This window comes from Sciurus vulgaris (assembly GCF_902686455.1).
Source record: "Sciurus vulgaris genome assembly, chromosome: 4".
Lineage (NCBI taxonomy): Eukaryota > Metazoa > Chordata > Mammalia > Rodentia > Sciuridae > Sciurus > Sciurus vulgaris.
Window position 1 is genome coordinate 79,360,374 of NC_136464.1, and position 23,448 is coordinate 79,383,821.

General features: G+C 37.6%; 2 protein-coding genes and 1 long non-coding RNA gene across 3 annotated transcripts in view; all 3 read left to right on the plus strand.

Annotated features, from left to right (window-relative positions):
* The window catches only part of LOC306660237 (uncharacterized protein), a gene marked incomplete at its 3' end in the record, with an annotated part of 493,624 nt that overhangs the window by 71,261 nt on the left and 398,915 nt on the right, over nt 1-23,448 (plus strand). The window lies entirely within an intron of this gene.
* LOC306659158 (uncharacterized protein) lies at nt 527-3,030 on the plus strand. Its single transcript, XM_079136575.1, has 2 exons — nt 527-666; nt 970-3,030. Exon 2 carries the CDS (start codon nt 1,217-1,219, stop codon nt 2,825-2,827), a length of 1,611 nt encoding a protein of 536 aa, XP_078992701.1. The 5' UTR covers nt 527-666; nt 970-1,216; the 3' UTR covers nt 2,828-3,030.
* Nucleotides 4,194-10,743, plus strand: LOC306659046. Its single transcript, XR_013763184.1, has 4 exons — nt 4,194-4,227; nt 5,939-5,967; nt 8,614-8,705; nt 10,486-10,743. It is a non-coding gene; the product is annotated as an uncharacterized lncRNA (long non-coding RNA).

Below are 23,448 nucleotides of genomic sequence, written 5' to 3' on the forward strand. Positions count from 1 at the left end.
CTAAGTCCAGGTATGTTACAGTCTACTGGTACATTATCCCTGTTTTGGTATTAGCGAGCAATCTAAGTCTAGGTTTATGCCAATACCATGGTTGGTGTTTGTGGAGAATAAATAAGCCCAGGTCATCAGCTGATCCTGTGGTGTCAGCAAAAGCTAAGCCTGGAAAACATTCTTTGCCAAAAGTGAGGATAAGTTAACAGCTTTGATACTCGGCTCTGATGCCACCAACTATCAGATAGATGTTGCAGTACAATGGGTTTTCTAGGTACAGCAGGATAACAGAAAGATGTTTCTAACACTGTAACTGCAGGATAATGGAAAGATGTTTCTCACTGTGCAACTTTTTATTGCACAAAGAAGCCTCTTGATAACTCACAAGCTTTGAACAATTTACAGAATTTCTGCAGTTTAACTTCCTGACAATCAGAACCTATATGATAAAAATGCTGAGCTAGTCCCGAGTCACTGTTCCTCTAGTAGAGGACAGTGTCCCACCTGGCTTCAGCTTTTCTTAAAAATGTCTCGAGTTCCGCACGCTCGGCTTTGGGGGTCCTGGGTGGTCCCCGCCGCTCAACGGCGGACCGAGGCGCGGCGGCTGCGGCCCGCCCGGCCCCGCGGCGCTCGCGGAGTCCGATGGCGGTGGCCGCGCCGCAGGACCCAGGCCGGGTAAGGGCCGCGCCGTCCGGGAGCCCGAGGGGCTACGCGCGGCCCCCTGTGTCACAGCCCGTTCCAGGTCCCTGTGCCCCGAGCCGCGCGGGGTGGGGCGGTCCCCAGCCCGAAGCTGTCCGGGGCGCGGCCGCCGAAGGGACCGGTGGTTGGTTCTGTGGACGGGGCGCCGCAGCACCGAGGCCCGAACCCCGCAGAGGCACGAGGGGCGTTCAGGGCCTCGGAGCTCGCGAACGCAGCGGGAACCGGAGCACCTTGAGAGGGCCGGCGCCGAGGCGCAGCAGAGCCGCGGTCCCCGTGCAGGCCCGCCCGACTGCAGAAACCCGAGTGGACCTCGCACAGGCCATTTAGATGCTTCTCCCAACCTACCTGCCTGGTGATGCTGAGGGAGGACAGTGACCATGAGACATGAGGAGAGGGTGGTGCTAAGGGAGGACACAGTGAAAGTGAGGAGAAGGACTGTGTATCCTTTGAGGACGTGGCCATTTACTTCTCCCAGGAAGAGTGGGGGCTCCTTGATGAGGCTCAGAGGCTGCTGTACCTTGGTGTGATGTTGGAGAACTTTGCACTTGTAACCTCACTGGTTTGTTGGCATGGAATAGAGGATGAAGAGATACCTTCTGAGCAGTTTTCTGAAGGATTGTCGCAGGTCAAGACTTCAAAGGAGGACTCATCCACCCAGGAGACTTATCCCTGTGAAATGTATGTCCCAGTCCTGAAGGACATTTTGCACCTGACTGATCAACCTGGGCAGGAACCATACTTGACTGGGACATGTGCAAACCTTCACCAGGAGCAGAATTGTCACAGCTCAGAGACGTCCTTGACGAGAGACTTGGAAAAGGTCTCATATATGAAGAGCTGCAGAATCCAAGAGAAACTCATTAGCTGTGGTGAGGTTGGAAAGGACTTTCTGGCCAAATTGGACTTTATCCAGCCCCAGGCTGTTCCCAACTGTGAGAGGCCAAACACAATAACTGAGCGTGGGGAGGCCCTTCATATTGGAATAAACCATTACAAGTGGAGTGAATGCAGAAAAACTTCCAGCCACAAACCCAGTCTTGTTCACCATCCAGGAGTTTACACTGGAAAAAGGCTTTATGAATCTACCAAATATGGGAAAGCCTACCACTACAAGTACTCACTTATTCAGCTCCAGAGAGTCCATAATGGAGAAAGACCTTATGAGTGCAGTGAATGTGGGAAATCTTTCAGCCAAACCTCGCACTTGAATGACCACCGCAGAATCCACACTGGAGAAAGACCTTATGAGTGCGGTCAGTGTGGGAAATCATTTAGCCAAAGAGCCACGCTCATTAAACATTACAGAGTACACACTGGAGAAAGGCCTTATGAGTGCAGTGAATGTGGGAAATCCTTTAGCCAAAGTTCCAACCTCATTGAACACTGCAGAATTCATACTGGAGAAAGGCCTTATGAGTGTGATGAGTGTGGGAAAGCATTTGGGTCCAAATCCACTCTTGTTCGGCACCAGAGAACTCACACGGGAGAAAAGCCTTATGAATGTAGCGAGTGCGGGAAATTCTTTACACAGAGCCACAGCCTGCTTGAACACCAGATAATTCATACTGGAGCAAGGCCCTTTGAGTGTGGCCAATGTGGTAAGTCATTTAGCCTAAAGTATGGCCTCATTCAACATCAGTTAATCCACAGTGGGGCTAGGCCTTTTGAGTGTGACCAGTGTGGAAAATCTTTTAGCCAAAGAGCCACCCTCAATAAACACCACAAAGTACACACTGCAGAAAAACCTTATGAGTGTGGGGAATGTGGGAAAGCCTTTATGTTCAAATCTAAACTCCTTCGGCACCAGAGAACTCACACTGGAGAAAGGCCTTTTGAGTGCAGTGAGTGTGGGAAGTTCTTTAGACAAAGCTACACCCTTGTTGAACACCAGAAAATTCACACTGGATTGAGGCCCTATGAGTGTGGCCAGTGTGGAAAATCCTTTATCCAGAAGTCTGGCCTCATTCAGCACCAGGTCGTTCACACTGGAGAGAAACCATTCGAGTGTGGCAAATGTGGGAAATCTTTTACACAACACTCTGGCCTCATTCTTCACCGAAAATCTCACATCATGGAGGGGCCTCACAAAAGCAACAAATGTGAGGAAGCCTTCAACCCAGGGTTTAACATCACTTAGCTCCTGGAAGTCCACACTTGAGAAACACCTTATACCAGCAAGAATGGTGCTATCTCTTTGGTCAGTGTTAGACTCTCTGAGGGAACTGCCTGCCTGAAGTAAATCTTACTTCCTAACGCCTACTGGGTAAGAGTCCCCTGCATCCAGGCATGGATGAGGCTCACAGGGACCTTTGTCAGAGTGAGATCGCTGCCAGAGGCACCTTCTACCAACTCACAGTGTTCTTTGATTACGAGCTTATAAAGGAGGACTCGTGTCTGCTTATTCTCTGGAGAAAGCCTTGAACAACCTGGGCTTCCAAGGAGAACTCTTTCCCTTTTCTGACTGATTAAAACACATATGACTAGTTTTTATGAGGAGGAGCTTGTCTGCAGTTTGCTGGAGTCTTCCAGGAATGGCTTATCTTCATGGAAAAGTTTTATCAGTCTCCCATTCACCAACAGAAAATTTTCTTCATATCCTTTTGGTTTATGCATTAATAAATGCTTTATTGTTTAAAAAAAAAAATGTCTCTGTTTTTCTTAATCTCTTGTTGCCCCTCCTTGTGATCTTTGTTGTTGCTGTGCTGGTCATGGAAGTGTGTTGTTCAGCATGTCATTTTTAGCCACCTAAAAACCATAGCCAATCCCTGCAAGCCTCTTCCTTAGGTCAACCTAGGCCCAACTGTCTCTTCCATGCTAACTTAACTGTGGTCTAGGACTATGGGATTCTACCAGGCCTCAGGAAGAATTTCCATGAGGAGACCTTTCTAATCATCCAGTGCCACACCTGTAGCATGAATGTCACCAGACTGTGGCATGCCCCAAGTCCACAGCACACTGACACCATCAAAGCACTTGGTAGGACCAAGACCCATACACTTATGGACTGACTGCTGCTGAGGCAGACTCATGGACCAACATTGTGGCAACCAGAAACATGTAATTCTGCCAGAAGAGAAGTCAAATAGACTGCAGCTGTCTCTCTCCAACTGTCACTGGACTTTTTCAGAGGCCTTGTTCATAAGCACTGGCTTATGGCTAGAGGACATTAAGATCTTCCCAAGTATTCCATTTCAGAAGTCTGGCATTTAATTCCAAGGCAAAATTCTGTTCATATTGCCCTAAAATACCATCAGTGAAGGAAGTCTTGTTCCATGCTCTGCTACCCAAGGTTGGACAGTGTTGGTGAAGGCACTCACTTGGCTTCCAAAACTGAGAATAAGCTTGATTCCACATGATGTGGAGTTGGGGGTGGTGTTTGATATGGGAAAATTTTCCCTGTCTTCTTCAATGCAATTTTTTTTATTGTTATAATAAAATCATGTACTGTGGTCCTTTGTCTTGTTTCCTTAACTCTCGTGAGGATAGTTGAATGCCTGTGTCTGTGGAGAGATGATGGCTGCAGGATACCACTGATTGGTAATTTTGTTCTGCTTTAGAAAATCTCATTTTTATAAAATCAGCATTCTTGAGGATACCAACTTCAAAATTACAGCTTTGTGAGTTTAGGATAGTACATTGATCATTTTATTACATGCAGTTACAGAGTGGAATGTGGAATGTCAAGTACAATAAATCTAAATGGTAATTTTCCAAGAAATGAAACCCATAATTAGTGAGATTAGGCAATAAGTCAAAGTAAGCAAAAGTTAATATTCATTCAAACACATGCTATTCATTCAAACCATTATGCAACATTTTGACATCAAACAAGTTCATCAATTTCTGTAATTTGAAAAAAGATCAAGATGGTATGTGTTAACTATTCATTGATCTAATATATTTTACATGGTAATGTGCAATTTTTATTATGAACATAAAATAAATTAGACTAATTTCTAAGATCAATTTCTTCTAATCTGGCATGAAATCTTCATTCCTATGTATGAACAAATATCTTGGCCTAAGTTAGAAATTCACTGACTTACCTAGAATATTTCATCTTTAATACAAAGCATAATTTAAACTGGAAAACCTCATGGTTATATGGCAAGAATATTTTACAATGAGAAAAAGCGAACACTGAATTCACATATGCAATTAGATACATACCTTTGCAATAAGCTTTGTATTTATTTGCTACTTTAAGTAATCAGATATCACCATGTTGTAACTTTGGATGAGTATTTTTCTACTAGTAGTTAAATCATCAATAAATCATTAAAGCAGGATGTAGCTTTGAGTATCACTATTTCAATCAAAAAGTTGGAGAAAAATAAGAATATTTACATTTTAGCACACATGGAAAATTCTACTTGATAAATATTAAATAGAAGCAAACATATCTCATGTTAAGACAGGGAAATGAGATTTTTACATTCAACTTGCACCTACACTAGGAGATTTATTTACATTTGAACATTAGAAGGAATTGTTAGCAACACATAATGATTCTTCTGTGTTCTAATTACGCTGAATTATGTCTTCTATTGTTGATAACATTCTTATGGAAATTTGTATTTAAAATGCTTATTTCTGGGGCAGGGGTTTTGACTTAATGGTAGAGCACTTACTTGGCATGTGTGAAACCCTGGGTTTAATTCTCAGCACCACATATAAATAAGTGAATAAAATAAAGGTCTAGCAACATCTAAAAAATACTTTAAAATAAAACAAAATAAATTATTTCCAATAATATTCTGTTTGTCTTAACTATCTACCTGATAATAATTTGTACACTGTGTGTAAGATTAATGGGAATTTTGAAAAGCAGAATCAAAACTGAGTAGATTTTATAATAATTAGAAGCTCACATCAAATGTCATAATGAAATATTTTCAATTTAAAAACATTACTTTGTGAGTTCTGTAGTCACCTACATATATATGTACACACCAATTTAATTTCTATAACAATAGTAGCTTCATATCTTTTCAGAGGATTTATCTGACTTGTTCACCAGGATACATTAGGACCTGAGAATGTCTTTCTCATGAGATAGATGTTAAATAAACCTCTACTACATAAAATAAAAAAACAATAGAACAGTTGTTGGAAATTATAAGATTTGAAAAACAATGATATCTCGTCAGTTATTACTGAAAAGTGAAGACAAAGACCTCAGAAATGAGTCATCAGTTCAATACTATAGATTTGGCTTACCATAATGTATATTCTTTTTCTTCCACAGTTTCAATGACATGGAGAAGGAATAAAATGGTAAACTCTCTTGTTCTAAAATAATGTAGTATACTACATTAAAAATCTAATATCTTCCCAAGGAAGTTATAATCCCCAAAGTATGTATCAGAGCATGGAGCTTATTGCAACACATACATTGATGCTCCATATTCAGTGCTGACCAAAAAAGAAATTGAACTTGGTATTTAATCCACATTCTTCAGAATTATATAATAATCTTTAATCTTAAGAAAGCTGTATTAATTTTGGGCAAAAAGTCCAGCAGTTATTAGTAACACATTCTTCGAGACAGAAATTTCTGATTCATATGTATAGTCTTTGCAATAATGAAAGATAAATTTTATATTCCTTATCAATTCTGGTAAGACAAAGAAGTACTTACATTATGGTGTTCAAGGTAATTTCTGTCATATTTAAGGCATGCATTTACATAATACATTTTTAACAAATACATGTTTTAATACATACATATTAAAATACATATTTTAATATGTAAATAATACATATTTTAACAAATATGATTATCTATATGTCCATAAGATTCAGCCAATATTATGAGGTACAGATTCCATGGCACACTGGTTGATTATTTGGCATTTGTTTAAATATTCAAACTGGACATTGGAACATTTAACAAAAAGTAAATGAGAAGTGCTATTGTTATAGACCATAAATTTATGAACTGGTTTTTAAACAAATTATTTTCTGAAACCTGTATGAAAAGTTATCATTTTACACTTCAATGTTAGTTCAACCAAGCATGTCAAATAGGGAATTGTTCTACTCAGCCTTTACTATTTTGATTTTATGTGACATATTGTGCATTTTTCTATAAAATGTAGCATAATTTACTAATCATCATATTCATTCTAAGCATTCCCCAGTATAAAACCTTAATGTACATTAGTAATTAAATGATTCTAAGAGTACATTGATGACAAATTAGTGAAGCATCTGTTCATATTTATGACAAGCATGAAGTGACAACTTGTTTACTTTCATTATTCATTAAAGATAATTTCTTAGATTTTTACGATCAAGACTATCATAAGCAGGATGTGGCAATAATATTGGAGCTTGTTTTTTCCTTTCGCTAATAATTAAATAATTTTAGTGTGCTCAAAACCTATTCATTACTTTCTGTTAATGAAATGTACTATCTATTTAGACTAGTAATTTCACAATGGTTAATTGATGAACTTAAAGATAACACTCTTCTATGCATCTATCTAGATATATAGATATTAGTAAATGTATTTCTAATCTTCTGCAATGACATCTCATTTCAGTAAATAAGAAGCAAAATTATAACAACAATAATACCATGATTTGTGAGGAAATAGCAAAGCAGGATTTTTAAAAATGCAAAATAAGGGAGATTCCTGTATAAATGAATTAACAACAAGTACATTCAAGGTCATAAAAATTATAGACAATGTATTGTTCATTTGGGATGTTTATTTTTGTTTTATAGACAATATGATTTAATTTTTTTTAATGTCAAAAGTCTGTAAGAATAAATATTTCCTAAAAGGAACTGCAGCAACATGGATGAAATGTCAGGATGGGATAGGAAGAGCCAGACTCACTCCCTTTCTTACAACAACCAAACATGTCTTGCCTTTGTACACTAAATAAAAACACACAACATTATGTCAAAAAAAATTTTAAAAAAAACACACACACACGTATTTCCAAAACGTCCTACTGTAGCTGCAGTGTCCATTTTAAAACATTACCTCTCTCATTGTGCTTGCCCTAATGTACTAGGATTGATGGTTCTGTTGACTGTTTCTAATTTTTTTTAATTCTTGAAAATGAGTACTATGATATCAGATTTTATGTCCCCATGACATGCATAATACCTAATTGAAGAAAATCAATTGGATATGTACCCTTCAGAGTCATCAAACATCATTTACCCCTACTGATTTCAGGATTGTTTAGACCCACATTGATTAAATTTGGATTCAGTGTCTAAGGAGATTGACATCCAATAGCTTCCTCTATTCTCAGTAAGATATTGCCTAATCTCCTTCCTGTTAACTGACTTTCAAGTTGAGGAAATAAGCTCACAGTAAACTTTATTTGCATTATAAAATTCTCTGTAGCCTACTTTCAAGGATAATGCCACCAATGATGCTAGGGGGAATGCCTAAAGAAATTGGGTCTGAGATTTCTTTTTTAAACTAAAAACCAAAGTACATAATCATATTTGGAATTATTTCATTTAATATTTCCTCTATATAGCATACAATTTAAAAGTTATAAAAGTCATATACATTAGGAAGTCATTATATTTTCCTTCCTATGACTACTAAATTATCCAGTCATGAAAAAATTTTAGTGCCATCTAAAGTTAATACAGGAAACAATTAGATTTAGGAAAATTAGCATTTAGTAAAATGTGTAATGTGCTAAAGTGATGGAGAAAAAATTTCCATCCATTGAAAATATGACAGAATTGTTAGTAGAGTTTTAAATTCCAAACTACACTTTGAAACTTTGTAAAATAGTCTCTGATTCAGTTTTTAAAATATTACTGATAGTGAGGCAACAGTACCTTATTTACATTCTTTGTTCAATAAATTGTCAAGTAAAACTCATTATGACATATGTGAAACATAAATGGCCTTAATGTCACAATGCATTTTCCTCTGACAGTTGATAAAGACCTAATCTAAGTCAGGAATATTTTGCCACATGGCCTGTATTGGAATGTACTTGGTAAACATGGAAATGACATTGTTCTAAAGGTTAGTAAAATGTCTTTCAAAGGTACTTTCTAAAATTTTCCCATCTCTATAACCCAGGTTTTTAAAGTTGTAAGTAAAAGAGTGATTTCATCTGGCACTGTCTGATGCCATCTATCATCCTGGAGATCAGCCACAGTTAAGGGTTCATTGTGATATTTCCTGAATGCTGTCACTGTGATATTGGGGGTTAATGGACTGTCAGCTGCCTCTAGTGCAGGAGAGCTCCAGTTTATTCTGGTAGATGTAAAAGCAGCAAATCTCCTTTATACCATCTTTGCCCACCATTGCTGCTCTCTTATGTAGTTTAATTTCCTATAGTTATATATGTGTGTCACAGTGATTTTATCTTCTGGAGGACAAGAGTTGAAAATATAATAAGGTGATGTTCACTGTCTAGGTGAGATTATATTGGTTAGTCTGATGCAAATTTGAACAATTTCAGTATTTACCAGTGAATTCTGAGTTTGCTTATAAATTCATATCATTGACAAGAATCAGGAATATGTTTTAACAATTGAAGAAAATACAGATAACTACAGATAAATCTTAATGTATAATATTTTTATGTTGTAATGTTTAGAATGCAAAACCTTTGCAAAATATTTAATGTTTGACATTGTGATATTTTTCAAAGAAATATAGTTTTATTTTATTAATAGACTTTTGAAAAACATACTTTCCAGTCCTGTTGTAACACTTTCTTCCCCTTACTGTATGACCATGACCATGAGGAGTACACTACCCTAATAGACTGGTTATTAAGGTCCCTTCTTTACCCTAACATCCCCTCCCCTGCACTTGGACTCAAATTTCAGGACATAAAAATACTATTTGGGGGTACATTTACTTCCTGGGTAAGGGTTTTCATAGTGTTAAAAGAAAAAAAAAAAAAGAAAGAAAGAAAGGAATACAAGATCCAAAGCAAAAACAGCATTTTGTCTCATGCTGTCTCTAAGATTATGATTTCCAGGTGTTTTAATAGGGTGTAGCATGGACAGTTTGAGTTCTACTTCTGCTCTGCCTAGCCCCCCTGCAATTCTTTGAAGAATCCAAGAGCAGGGGAAGGGATGTTAGGAGTAAAGCAGGGAGTTGAATAAAGACTCTAGTTGTAAATTCCTAGAAATAAATTATCACAGGTCTGCAAAATCTGACACTGGTGAAACCCCCAAAGGTGGTTTAAAAGGGTCTCTAAAGCAAGGGAGAGTTGAGACACCACAGGCGCCACATTTCCTGCGTGTATGTGTGTGGTTTTGTTTTGCTTTGGTACTGGGGATTGAACCCAGGGGGGTCTAATCACTGAGATACATGCCCATCACATTTTAGTTTTATTTTTTAATTTTGAGTCAGGGTCTCGCCAAATTGCTTAGGGTCTCACTAAATTGCTGAGACTGGCTTTGAACTTGTGATCCTTTGGCCTCAGCCTCCCAGGTCGAGTCCCCTGGAATTAAAGGCAGGCATCACCACTGTGCCCAGGAGGCCAGGTTTCTAACTGAGGAAAGTTAAATGAATTTGCTCCTGGGAAACTAGGGAAGGGAGGCTAGGGTAAGTCTGGGCTCGGACACCGCAGCGCGTGGAGTCTGCGTGGAGACTGGCCAGGGATTTTCAGCAGCGGCAGCGCAGGCTTCTCAGTGAGCTGACCAAAGCAGGGTCGGAGAGCTAGGGGATCGGGCGTGGAAGGGCAGGGGTCCCAGGTTGGTGGCAGTAGGCAGCGGGTGGAGCTGGAACGCTGGTACAGGAGTTGCGAAGAAAGGCTGAGACTCTACTTTCTCTGCTGCTCCAGGTGACAGGCGGGCCAAGCCAGCCAGGCGAAGAAAGCCTTCCCGGGTCGGACTGAACGGGTAGGACTGAAGTGGAAAGGCGCCTCACCGGGCTCTGCGCAGCCTCTCCAGTCAGCGCTCAGAAGAGGCTGCCAGGAGGAGCCACTCACGTGGGACCACCGGCGGCCCCGGCCCTGGCCGGCTCTGTGGCACTCAGTGGCCGCCGCCCTGAAGGCAGCGACGAAGGCACCCCGCGCTCAGGACCTGGAACCCTTCCAAGAACAGGAACAGTTCCAAAGGCTGCTGCGTGAGTAACCAAAGGGGAAAGGGGCTTCTTAAATGTAGTAGCTATTATATTTTTATTTGTCATCCAGATGTAGACAATTATTTAGTAAGGTACTAATCAAAGGAAGTAACAGACAAGGGTTATGATTATGAAATATGTTTAAGAAATATGGACATGTGGCCTTTGAAATACATATGAAGCACCTATTTTTTTACCTTTACCTCTCATATTTAGGTTACTGTATTTTTCACATATGCACAATTTGTAATTATAATTTGAAACTGGAAAAATCAATACCATTTTTAAATTCACCGTTTTATAAAATAGTTGACATGACTTGAAGTAAAATCTTGCAAAGCCTGCAGGTATATTGTTGTAACAAGCAACATCCTGAGTTTAGGAAAAAATAGCTATTTTAAAGTAGAAAAAACAGGTTTGCTGATTTGAAACAGATGACATGTACTTTTATTATGTTCTGGTTAAATACCTAGCCTTAAGATTAAGAAAAAGTATCACCAAAAAGAGTTCATTTCTAAAAAATATTTTTTAAAATACTAATTTTAATACACTTGGATACACTTGGACTAACCTTCATCTACACACAGTAGATCCTTCTCTTCCCTTGAAATACAATAAACTAGAACATGATTCATATAAACTGGGCCAAGGAATAAAGAAGATTGCATGTCAGAACATTGGTGTTGGCAAAATCATCTTTCCACAACATACGCTCCAGAGAAAACTTCCTTCTGTAGGCTGACTTTTCTTATAGAGACGACTCATAATTTTGGAATACAAATTATGTACATATTACTCTGTTATTTAGATCCTCTTCAAAATTCTGAGCTTATTACATATAAAAAATCTTAAAACATACCCCAAACCAAATGCCTTCCTTTTTGAAATATAAAAACCACAAAATGACCTCTTTCTCTGAGCGTATGATTAAGAATGTAATAACTAATTAACCTTTACAAACTATTAGAATAAAATATAACTTGTGTCACTAGCATTGTTACACATTCTTAAATGTTCCTTAACAAACTCATAGTGATATTAGCATGATACACATTTCTGTATTATTCATTATTACTTATTCTACTGAAATACTTAAATGCCTTTTCTATTGAAATTTAGGTTTTGGTGCATCCTTACAATTCCAAGGTTGGTATAAGTAAACATATAAGGAAATAACCTAGCATTATTATCCCTTAAAGAAATACAGTGTATTAGAAATCAATTTGGTGTCACATTTTTGTTTAACATGCATAACCATATAACCTTGGTACTCCAAGTTTAGCTCACAAATCAGCATTATGAGTATGACTTGGGAACAGTTAGAAATTCAGACTCTCAGTCCCATCTCAGTCCTACTAAGGTTGAATCTGCATTATAAGATTCTCCAGGGATTCATAAACCCAATAAATTTGAGAAGCCTAAGTATAGGCTTTCTAATAAAATATTGAGTTAACATGGTGTGCATACTCTTCAAAAGTAAAGACACAATTATTTTTCACTGTGTTGGAATGAGTGAGGGTAGACTACATTAAAACATAGGCACAGACATTTTTAGTATATGGGTCTGAATTGTCAACTTGATTGGATTAAGAGATCCCTAAGATTGAGACTTCTGAGTCTGTCCATGAGGGTGTCTCTAGGAATGATTCATGTGGGATAACAAAGTGAGCAGGAGACCCACCTAAATGTGAGCAGCACAGTCTAATAGGTTGGTGACTTGGATGGAACCAAAAGGTGGAAGAAGGAAGCAGCAGCAGACACAGGCTCAGTTCTTCTTGCGCTAGTGTTTGCATTGCTGCTGTTGAGCTCCTGAGGACTTCAGACTCCAGCTGTTTCACTGTCCCAAATCTGACTGTCTGGAAGGTAGTCAGGGAGTTTCTAGGCCTTTGGTCCTGGACTGAGGTTGCATCCTTGGTCCCTCAAGTCCAAGAGGCTTGAGCTTCTTGGACTGAGTGGCTGCTGGTACCTCCAACTCGCCAGTCTGCAGACAGACATTGAGGGACTATCCAATTTCTGGTCATGTGAGTCAATCTAATTAATCCCTTTTTGATAATCATACTTCATATTTATCATGTTGGCTCTGTTCTTCTGGAGAACCAAACTTCTATTTTTGATTTTGACAGATTGTTAAGAATTAGCAAGTATATTTTTAAAAATATTTCTTAGTTGTGGATGGACATAGTATCTTTATTTTTATGTGGTGCTGAGGATCAAACCCAGTGCCTCACATTTGTGAGGCAAGTACTCTACCACTGAGCTACAGTCCCAACCTGAAAGCAAGTATTTTTATTACTGTTATACTACTATTGTTAATATTTCCAGAGTATGGGAGATGATATGATTAAATGAGTCAATTGGAAAAAAAAAAATGCCAACTTTGGAGTAGTAAATTCCCGGTTCAGAAGAAAACATTTTGTGTGTGACAAGAGAACTGCCCAGTTGTATGGTGACATGCTGTTCAAAGGGGAATTCCTTGCTAGCCAAGAAATTTTTTCAGTTAGTAACCATGGTTTCAAAACACCTGCTGCCTGGAGGTAGAGAGTTATGGGCACAAGCTGGTAAATCCTAATGGGTTGTTTTACCCACAACTTTGGTTTTGTTTATCTTGAAGAAGTTTTGTCACAATTAATCCACTTGATGTTTAATAAATGTGCTGTTATATAAGGTGTATTTTCCTTTCTAAGTGGTATAGATTATATTCCTCTTGAAGTATTTTTGCATAAAATGATGATATAAATTTACAAAAGGAGCACATCTATTTGTGAAAAAAATGCCCAGTCTTATATTGTAAAAGTCTCTTTAGGAGTTCACTCTGCTTGGACAGCCTTCAAAGCATCCATATCCCGAGAGCTCTCGCAATGAGGAAGCTTTTCAGCATGGGCTGTTGTCTCGCCTCACCCTGCTGACAGCTCCGCTATGAATGAAAGGCTACTGTGGGAAGCCTGCAGTAGTCTCCAGCTTCAATCCCACTGCCAAACAGCAGCTGTTCCATGAGAATACACTGGGAGAAAAGACTCTGGGTAGTGCTAGGAAGTACCTTACCTTCAGACAGTTATGGAGAGAGCTATAGTATTGCCCAATAAGCCATAGAGAAGTCCTGTGTTAGTATGATCACTAAGACATGGAGAAGCAAGAGCCCCAGATGTTACCTGGGCAGATGGGTTTCAGGAAACGGCCACAGAGTGGTTGCTATTTTAAAAATTGTTTTTCTTTGTTCTAATTGGTTACACATGACAGTAGAATGCATTTTGACACATTATACATGAACGGAACTTGACTTCTCATACCTCTGGCCGCACGTGATGCTGAGTCACACCAGTTGTGTGATCATGTGTGTGGTGTGAGTATGTCTGCCTCATTTTACTGCCCTTCCCATTCCCACCACCCACTCCCCCCCCACTCCCCTCTGCATGATTCAAAGTTCCTTCATTCTCCTCTTACCTGCCCACCCACCCCACTATGGAGCAGCATCTGCTCATCAGAGAAAACATTTAGCCTTTGGCTTTTGGGGATTGGCTTATTTCCCTTAGCATGATGTTCTCTAGTTCCGTCCATTTACCTGCTCATGCCATAATTTTATTCTTCTTTAAGGCTGAGTGATATTCCATTGTGTGTATGTACCACATTTTCTTTATCCATTCATCTGTTGAAGGGCATCTAGGTTGGTTCCATAGTTTAGTTATTGTGAATTGAGATCTAGAAACATTGATGTGATTGTGTCACTGTAGTATGCTGATTTTAAGTCCTTTGGGTATAAAATGAGGAGTGGGATAGCTGGGTCAAATGGTGGTTCCATTCCATGTTTTCTGGCCCAGAGTTTTGAGAGAGTAGCTAATTGCTTTTCCTACCCCTCAAACAGGGTGGGGCTGTAAGTGGAAGAGAACTGGACAATGTAAAGCTCTCGTTGTTGGAAAGAGAAATATACAGAATCCCTGCTTAATAAAAGAAGACTAGATAGCACATCAAATATCTCATTAAAGACCAATGAGAATAAATGCAGACTAAGAGTGGTATCGGATGATAGATCTGCCCCAGTGTGGTGGTGCTGGATCTGAACCAAAAATTGAATATGATTCTAGAGATAGAGGAGAGGAGAAAACTGACTGAAAAATTCTGATGTTTCTAAGAAAATTCTGAATGGGCTCTAGAAATTTTAATAGAGATGAATCAAAGATTAAGTTTCTGTCTGTAGAAAAAATTCTCTTGAGATAAAAAACAGTATTTAAAGTATATAGCATAGATTTATACTTGGTTTGTACTTGCCATTTATATATCAAGAGAATTTCCAAAAACTGTTTGCTTTTAGGTAGTAGGATTATGATCATGTTCTTATTTTTATATATTGTGTCATACATAATGATTTTTTACAATGGAGAGGTATTATTTTAATCAATGTAAGTGCTGATATGTTCCCAAAGCTTTGGGTTATCTTTGAAAAAAAAAAAAGTGTGCACAGATTACAGAAAGATAATTTTGGTCATGTCTTCTTATATTGCTTCCCTAACTCCCAGTTGTGACTCTATTCTGGGGAAGGGGACAGCATCACTGTCCCTGAGTGTAGATACATGATGGGGTCTTTCTTGATCAAGCAGGATAGTGAGGCGACCCTTAGAGTGCACAAACAGTCCAGCACTTGGGGGAAGAGGCAGTATAGCCAAGGGGGTGCTCACTATTGCTGTGTTAGGTTACCACATGGAAGAGAGAGAAAGAGAGAGAGAGAAACATAATGGCCCTCATATAAATCACATGATCCCCCCACCTTGAGCATCATGACTGTCACAGACATTCTGATAACACCAAATAAGTCTCACTGATGAATCATCTCATTGCTTGTATTTTTAGTGTCCAAAACAATGCATAAATCTAGAATCTCATTTCATTGTTTTTCAGATTTACACCTTTAATACTCTCATTAAATAATGAGAAGAACCTTGAAATTGACCATGAGTTTTTTTATTGCCTAATGAAGAACTGTTTTCCCAATAAGCATAAAATGCCTTTATCAATATTAATTCTTTAGGTTATTGATGATGATGTGAAAAATTTATTGGTGTAATGAATAAAAATACTTTGAGGATATAAGAAATCTTTCATATGGGTGCTGGAGTGAAATTGCTTACGTGGAACACTTGGCAGCACATTTAGAAAGCTGTTTAATAAGACTCAATCTTGCTGTTTTTAAGTTGATATTTATTTATTTGATACTTGGGATAGAACTCAGGGGCACTTTACCACTGAGCTATATGCTCAATCCTTTCTTGTAATTGTTGTTGTTTTGTTTTCTTAAGACAAGGTCTCCCTGAGTAGCTTAGGGCTGTGCTAAGTGGCTGAGGCTGGCCTCGCTTGAACTTGGGATCTTCCACCTCAGCCTCCAGAGTCACTGGGATTACATGTGTGCACCACTGCAACCAACTGTGAATTGATTTACTAATACATCTATTAAGTAGTATATAAAAATAATGACCTGTAACCTGTGTTTTTGATAATTTATTAAAAATATAAATGATGTCTGTGAGGGGAAGGAGGCTAGATAATTCATAGGCATATATTTGCAAAAATCCTGGGAGATGGAGAGGTTTGTTCTTTCAAATAGGAGACCCAAGAAATACATAAACCAGTTTATCTTAAACCTGAATGGAAAGAAACTGGACTTGAGATGTTTTCTTTTTCTACTCAAGAGCATATTTCAGGTATAATTATTACCCAAAGGGGCTACATTGCATGGTTGATTTAGGTTGGCTGAGCAAAAAGAATTTCATACTTCAAAGTTCAATTGGAATAGGCTATGACAATTTATGTCTTTACTGACAAAGATTCAAGGAGCTTTAGGAAGAAGATGAGATGAAATGATAGTTTAAAATCTTTCAGTATTACTAATGAAATTGTCAAGATTGAAAACTAAGACTGTATATAAAAGAACTTGCATAAACTTCAGAAGTAAAATACTGAAAGCCAGAGTTAGCATTATTTCTACCTCAACAAATTAATTGCTTCTATTTTATTAATCAAACTTAGTCTATAAGGTTGTTTCCCCCTCCTTTTTCCTTTATTCCTAGACTTCCTATTTTATTTACCATAGGTCAAAACTTACTGTCGGGTGTATGTATACAAATATAAGAACCAATCACAGCCTGTTAGATAATTCTTTGAAAATGCAACTTTTGGCTGTGCACATTTATAATAGGTAGTCTGTTCTGTTCCTAAAGCTTTGCTGTATTATTAAGAATTTTTCATTTTCAATAGTTATCAAGTTATCACTTGATCCTCAGAATAGCTCTGTCACTTAGGGATTGGTGTTATTTGCATTTGATAAGTAAGGAAGTTGGGGATCAGCATGGAATACCTAGATTGTGTTAGAGCAAGATCAAGGAATTTTATTTTCTTTCAGGGTGAAGAATTTAAGGGAGAAACTGGTATTTATTTAAAGCTGAAGAACAAATTGTAAACTCATGTCCAAGAAATATCTAGAGTGGAAGATTAAATGATTTTAGATGTCTTCCAGTCACATGTATGATTGCAAGAGATTTCCAATTATTTCTGTTTTATCAAAATGGTGACTTGGGTCAAGAAGTTTTGCCATGGAAGCTTCTGAGAAGTTAAAAAATTCTAGACTCAACAGTGTGCTGTAGATGTCATTTTCAACGATGTAGATAGATTTCACGAAACAAGAAAATCTTTACCATAAGCATATAATTTATTATATTCGAGTGTTTTCTTTAACATACAATTCAAGTACTGTTGTAAAGGCATCTACTTTCTTACTGATCAGGTATTTACTGAGCACCTACAATACACCTGTGATATATCAGAAATTGGATTAGACCAGGTAGTAGAAAACAGCCTAGTAAAAGAGCAAGCTATGCTTTTCTGTTACTTTAAAGTGGGGAAGATCAGTAAGACACAAATAAATGATCAAATTACTATACAATGAGAAACTATGGCTGTACTTAAAGAATATGAAGGAGTATGATGATTTAGGGAGATCTGTTAGATTCCACATCAGTGAAAAGAGTCGTATTACATTTGAGACTTGCTGGAAAATTAGGAATTAGGCTGAATGGCAAAAAAAAAATTATCAGACAGAGGAGGTGTAGTCAGCACTAAGTAATTGAGACTCATGGGCTCCTGACAAATTTTATTCTTTTCTTTTTTTTGAGAAGATATTGAAGAATTTTAATTGGACTGTTACCAGCTAAATTAACATTTTTAGTTTAGCTATTACAAGGAAAATGAATTGGACAGGAATAAAAGAAGATGAAAGGAGTCAAAGTCAAAGATGATGGTGAACTCTATTGGAGCCAAGGCTGGGAAGACAGAGCCATGAACCGATTTGAGATGTATCAAAATCACCATAAAATGAGTGGGCACGGACACATACCAATGATCATTATTTTTATTTGTTAATAAGCAGAAATATTTTGGAATAAAATGGATAATGCACTATAATAGAGAAAGTACTATTATTCCTGTAACTTTGCAGATCTGAAGTCTGAAGTCAGATCTGTGAAGAGAAATTGAAAAGGAAATGCTGAAAGAATGAACTTCTCAAAAATTCTGTGCATCTGACATAGTGTTTGAGAGAAGTGAGTCTAGACTTGCTCAGTTTTGAGAATGCACAATTATGTATCCCCAAAACACCAGTGTAAGGACCGTTCTGCTAGGGTGCTGGAAGTCCAGTCCTTTTCCATTTTCCAGGTGCTTTCCAGGTATCCCCAGAGAAAGCTGATGTGCTCCTCAAGTCTGTGCTGTTGGTTACCTGCCACTTCAGGGGACCGAGGATCTCTAGGCCACAGCATGGCTTTGGGCTTATCACCACGTGTGGTCTTGAGACTAGATTCTCTCAACAGGCTCTAACTCTGTTCTATTTCCCCCTTGCAGACTATATTCTCTGGCCTCAGATTCCCCATGGTGATAAGCTAAGCGAGTCTATAATCCTTAAGAAGATTGTTCTGAAGGCTTGGGGATAACAGAAGAGATTTGCAATTCAGAAAGAATAAAACTGGAAACTATAAATAGCCATTCTTGGGTCCCAAACTAAGCTCCTGCATTGAGGGTTACCATTTTTCCTCAGCCTGTGGTCTACAGCCTGCGTATCTGCTGGTACAGAAGAAAATTTCTTACTCTCAACTCCCCTCCATATTTCTTCCCCTAACTGGAGCCCACCCCAGGCACCAAAGAGGAAACACATCTGTTGGTGAAAATTATGGACAGGTATGCAACCTGATCCCCAGTGAAGACCATCTTCATGTTATTTTGCAGAGGGCCTTAGCCTCTTGACCTTGGATCTCTTTATTGTTGCATTGGATTTTTGCTTTTCTTCACATTAGCCAAGGCAAGAAGAACATAAAGTGATCACTCCTGGACAAAATGGTAATTGTCCTCCAGTGTAGTCTCAAACTTCAGAGGAATAGACACTTAAGTGTCAAATGTTCCTGAGACTATATTAGTTTCCTAGTGCTCTATAACAGGTACCATAAACTAGGTAGTTAGAACAACATAAATTTATTGTCTTACAGATCTGGAGACAATTCATAAAATTCTAGGAGACAAGAAGATCGGCAGGGTTGATTTCTTCTGGGGCTGTGAGGAAGAATCTATTCTGTGCTTCTCATTCAGCTTCTGGAAGATTGTGGCAATCTTTGGCTTCTAGTAGTGTCACTCTGATTTTTGCCTTCTTTGCATGGCACTTTTCCAATATGGGCTTCACACTGTCTTCCTTCTATTCATGTCTCTTTGTCCAGATTTCCCTTTCTGGTAAAGGTGCCAGTCATAGTGGATTATAGCTCCCCACCCCCCACTCCTGTATGACTCCATTTTATCTAATTGCATCTGCAGATATTGTTTCCAAATATGGTCACATTCTGAGGTACTGTGGGTTAGGACTTTGACGTAAGAATTTTGGGGAACACCATTCAACCCACAGCAGAGTCTTATTTCAATTGGCAAGCATGTCATCTTAAATGACTTACCGAACAAATCACCGGGAACCACACCTTGAATGCACTTGGTCTGGGAAGGAAGGTGACTGGGAAGTTGCCTCCCTCCCCTTGGTAAAGTCAGTGAAGACACGCTGCTGATGGGGAGAGGTGATAACCAAAGGCAGTCGAGTTATACCAAGTGTAATTTTTTTCCTTTCTACTAACCTGATTATTCTACATTGGATTATGTAAGTATTGTACAGTGTGAAATATATAGAAAATAAGAATTGGTACTTCATATCCACAGATTCAACCAACTACAGATTGAAGATATGCAGAAAAAAAATCTGTACTGAACATGCAGTTTTTTTCTTGTAATTTTTCTGTAAACAACAATTTGTGTAGCACTTACATTGTATTAGGTATTATAAGTAATATGGAGATGATGCAAAGTACACTGGAGGATGAACATAGGTTACATGAAATGCTGTGCCATTTCGTATAAGGCCCTTGAGCATCTATGGGCTTTGGTAACTTCAGGGGTAGAAGGGAGATGGAAGGTTCTTGAAACAATCTGCTGTGGATACCAAGAGATGACTGACTATATTAGTAATTATAGAGGAGGGGGGAAAACCATAATTCCACCACCTAAAGTAATAAATGTACTTAAAATGAATCATACTACTTATTAAATGTTGAAATCATTTTATAGAAATTGTTTTGCCTTTCCATCTTATAGTATTATGAATGTTTTAAGATATAATAATGTTCTTTGATGTCCTTTTTTCCCAGTGACTAAATACATGCTATTTTGTTACCAGATATAATTGATTTAATTATTCTTTTCTGCTACTTAGATTATTTCTCTTTATATTAAAAATAACAAGGCAATGAAGATTTTTGTACATAAATCATGTGTGCATCTCTAATTATTTCTCTGGGTACATTCTTAGAAGTGGAGTCACAGGTCATATTTTTAAGCTTTTGATATTTATTGCAAATACAGCTTCCCAAAAGGATGATTTATATGTTGCACAGTGTCAAATAATACTTATTTTGCTGATCCATTGCCAACACTGGATAGATAGAACATAAGTCCAAAATTGAGGAGTAAAATAGTTCATTGTTGTTCTATTCGCTTGTCTTCCTTTTTTGAACTTTTGTGGGGAACAGTCACATTTCTGTTTTTATGACTTGTCTTTCATGTTCTTTACCCATTTTTCATTTGAGACTTTTTGTTGTTATTTTTTTCTTACCAGTTTGTAAAAGCTCTTTATTTTTTACGTGTGACTTAATATGTTTTTTTCCCAAAATGTCATTTGCCTTTTAATTTCTAGAGTACAGAAATATAATTTTTATGCTATCGACTGTGTCATTCCTTTCTTTTGTGGTTTCTATATTTGATTTTATGCCTTGAAATCGACCTCTCATCCCAAAGATTGATTTTTTAAAATCCATCTGTTTTTCTCTTTTTCTTTCTTTCTTTTTTTTTTACACATTTAACTTTTTAGACTGTCTAGAATTCATATTCTTGTGTGGACCAAGGAAGGGACCAGATTTAATTCTTTCACACAAAGACTCTGACATTTACTTTTAAAGCACATGTTACATAATCCTTCCCCCAATGTTTTGAAATGCGGACCAAATTGTTGATCTATGAGAGGTGGGTTTGGAGTTCTGCGGAATGATCTGCAAGGTCTCTCATCTTTATAATCATCCTTTTGATTCTTGATGTAGCTGAAGTATTCTTTTAATTTTTGATGAAAGGAAGATATTTGTGGGGAAAAGCACTTTGTTTCTTGGAGAAAACTTGATGGGGAAAAACTGCTTTATTCCAAGTTCTCCGACATTTCCACTATTTAGAGACCTGATGTTTGCTAATCCCTGGAGGAACTCTGATGCTGAGCTGTCTTTCACTTCTTAGAAATGACTAGAAAGGTGAAGGTCATAGGAGTAGTCAGTTTGGGTGCATTGACTGTAGAGAATTTACAAACTACTAAAGAACTGTGGAACAGTGATCTGCTTTTTATTATCAACATGTACCAGGAAGTTTGAACAATGTTAATGATAAGATATTCCTCTCTGAAAAAATCTTTTGTTTGTCTAAGCTCCAAATAATCGTCATGGTTACTGTTGAGTCTTAATAACATATAAATGGCTTGACAGTTGCACATTTAAAACTACTTGACATTGAATAAACATTATATTCTCTATGGAAGGTAATTCAGAGAACTCCAAATTATCATTTCTAACATAGGAGATTAGCTACATATGTCTGTTTCAAGTAAAAATTTGAAATGTTTCACAACCATTCAAATTTGCTTGGAGAGTAGTTTTCCAGCTCTGGAGGAAGTAGGAATTACTGCATTCAAATAGCAGATACAGACTGAACAAGAGAGCAGATTGATTATAAATTGGAAGAAATAGAACGTGATGAATTTCCTGGGGAAGCTATTTCAGTGGAAAGCTTTTGACTTCGGAGAGATTTATTTGAGAACTATTAGAATTGATCCTGAAGAAACAAAAATGTGGGTGGTATTCCAAGTTCTGGAATTTATTGTAAAAAGGGATTTTTATAAATATCAACAATGTTTATCTGCATATTGAAAATTTTTATATCTGTTGCCTTATTTGAAGAGACTGCTTGAACTTAAAATTAATATAGTTTTAACCAACTATGATCACCTATAGATCAACAAAGCTATACAGTCAGTGAACATGAATATGTGAAAAAAACATTTTGAAGATGTTATTTACTAATTTGTAGAAGTTAATGCCTGCAAACAAAAACTTTTAACATTTTGTTACTGTGATAGAGTAATAGGTTTATATTTTATTTCTGTTCATAGACACTACTTCATCACTTTCCCTTTTGGTATTGTAATATCCATTTGTTTTTAATTAACTACTTTTTAACAGGTCCAATTGTATGACTAAATTTTAAAAAAAGGAAATTTTTGAAATGTGATTCTTTTGATTTTATTGTAATTTACTTCATTTCACAATTATTATTAAAAATAACATTTTTGTTTTTTATTTGGGGATTGTAAAGAATCTAGGGACATTTCTACAGTGTCTTGTTTCCTGTATAAACTTTCTAGGCATGTTAGCCAGTCAAAGATGCTTTCTGTAAGCTAGACTTATACCTGTCAAAGTTTCTAGGGTACAGAAGGCATTCTCCCTAGCTTCCAGTGATATTGTTGTTTCAAACACCTTCCTTCCAATTTTCCGTTTTGTAGGTTGCTTTTCCAATGTCTTATCCGAAAGTCCCCCACTGATCATTAACAAAAACAGGGAGGGCATAGAGAGGAGGAGAGCGACTAGTTCCAAAGTCAGATGTTCCCAGTAACTGAGTGATTGTCCATCCATGAGGTGTGGGCAGAGGCGGGGTGTCCTTCTGAGGGGTAAGGAGAAAGTGGCTCCTCTTTGGAGTGATTATTATGTCTTGCTTGTTATTTGTATCTCTGGTAATAAGAATTCTGGGTTTGAAGGAAGTAATTGGAATGCATTCTCTTTGATAAAATATGCACAGAATTTTAGACTTAGAGCTCACAGTGTAAGCCCTTCATTTTATAGATAAAAAAGTTAAATCTCAGAGGAGCCAAGAGGCTTGAGTTAATTCCTCAAGGTAGTTGGTGGAAGAATTGGAAGGTCAGATGTACTTACTCCTAATCAGGCAAATTTTCTAATTCTGATGTGGGTATGTTCCCTTTGACCTTTCTCTTAACCTTTTGATGCAATTCCAGCCTTCTGCTTTTTGTGAG

What these genes read in the sequence shown, in the direction of transcription:
- LOC306659158 (XM_079136575.1), top strand. Translation starts at nt 1,217, where the DNA reads ATGTTGGAGAACTTTGCACTTGTAACCTCACTGGTTTGTTGGCATGGA.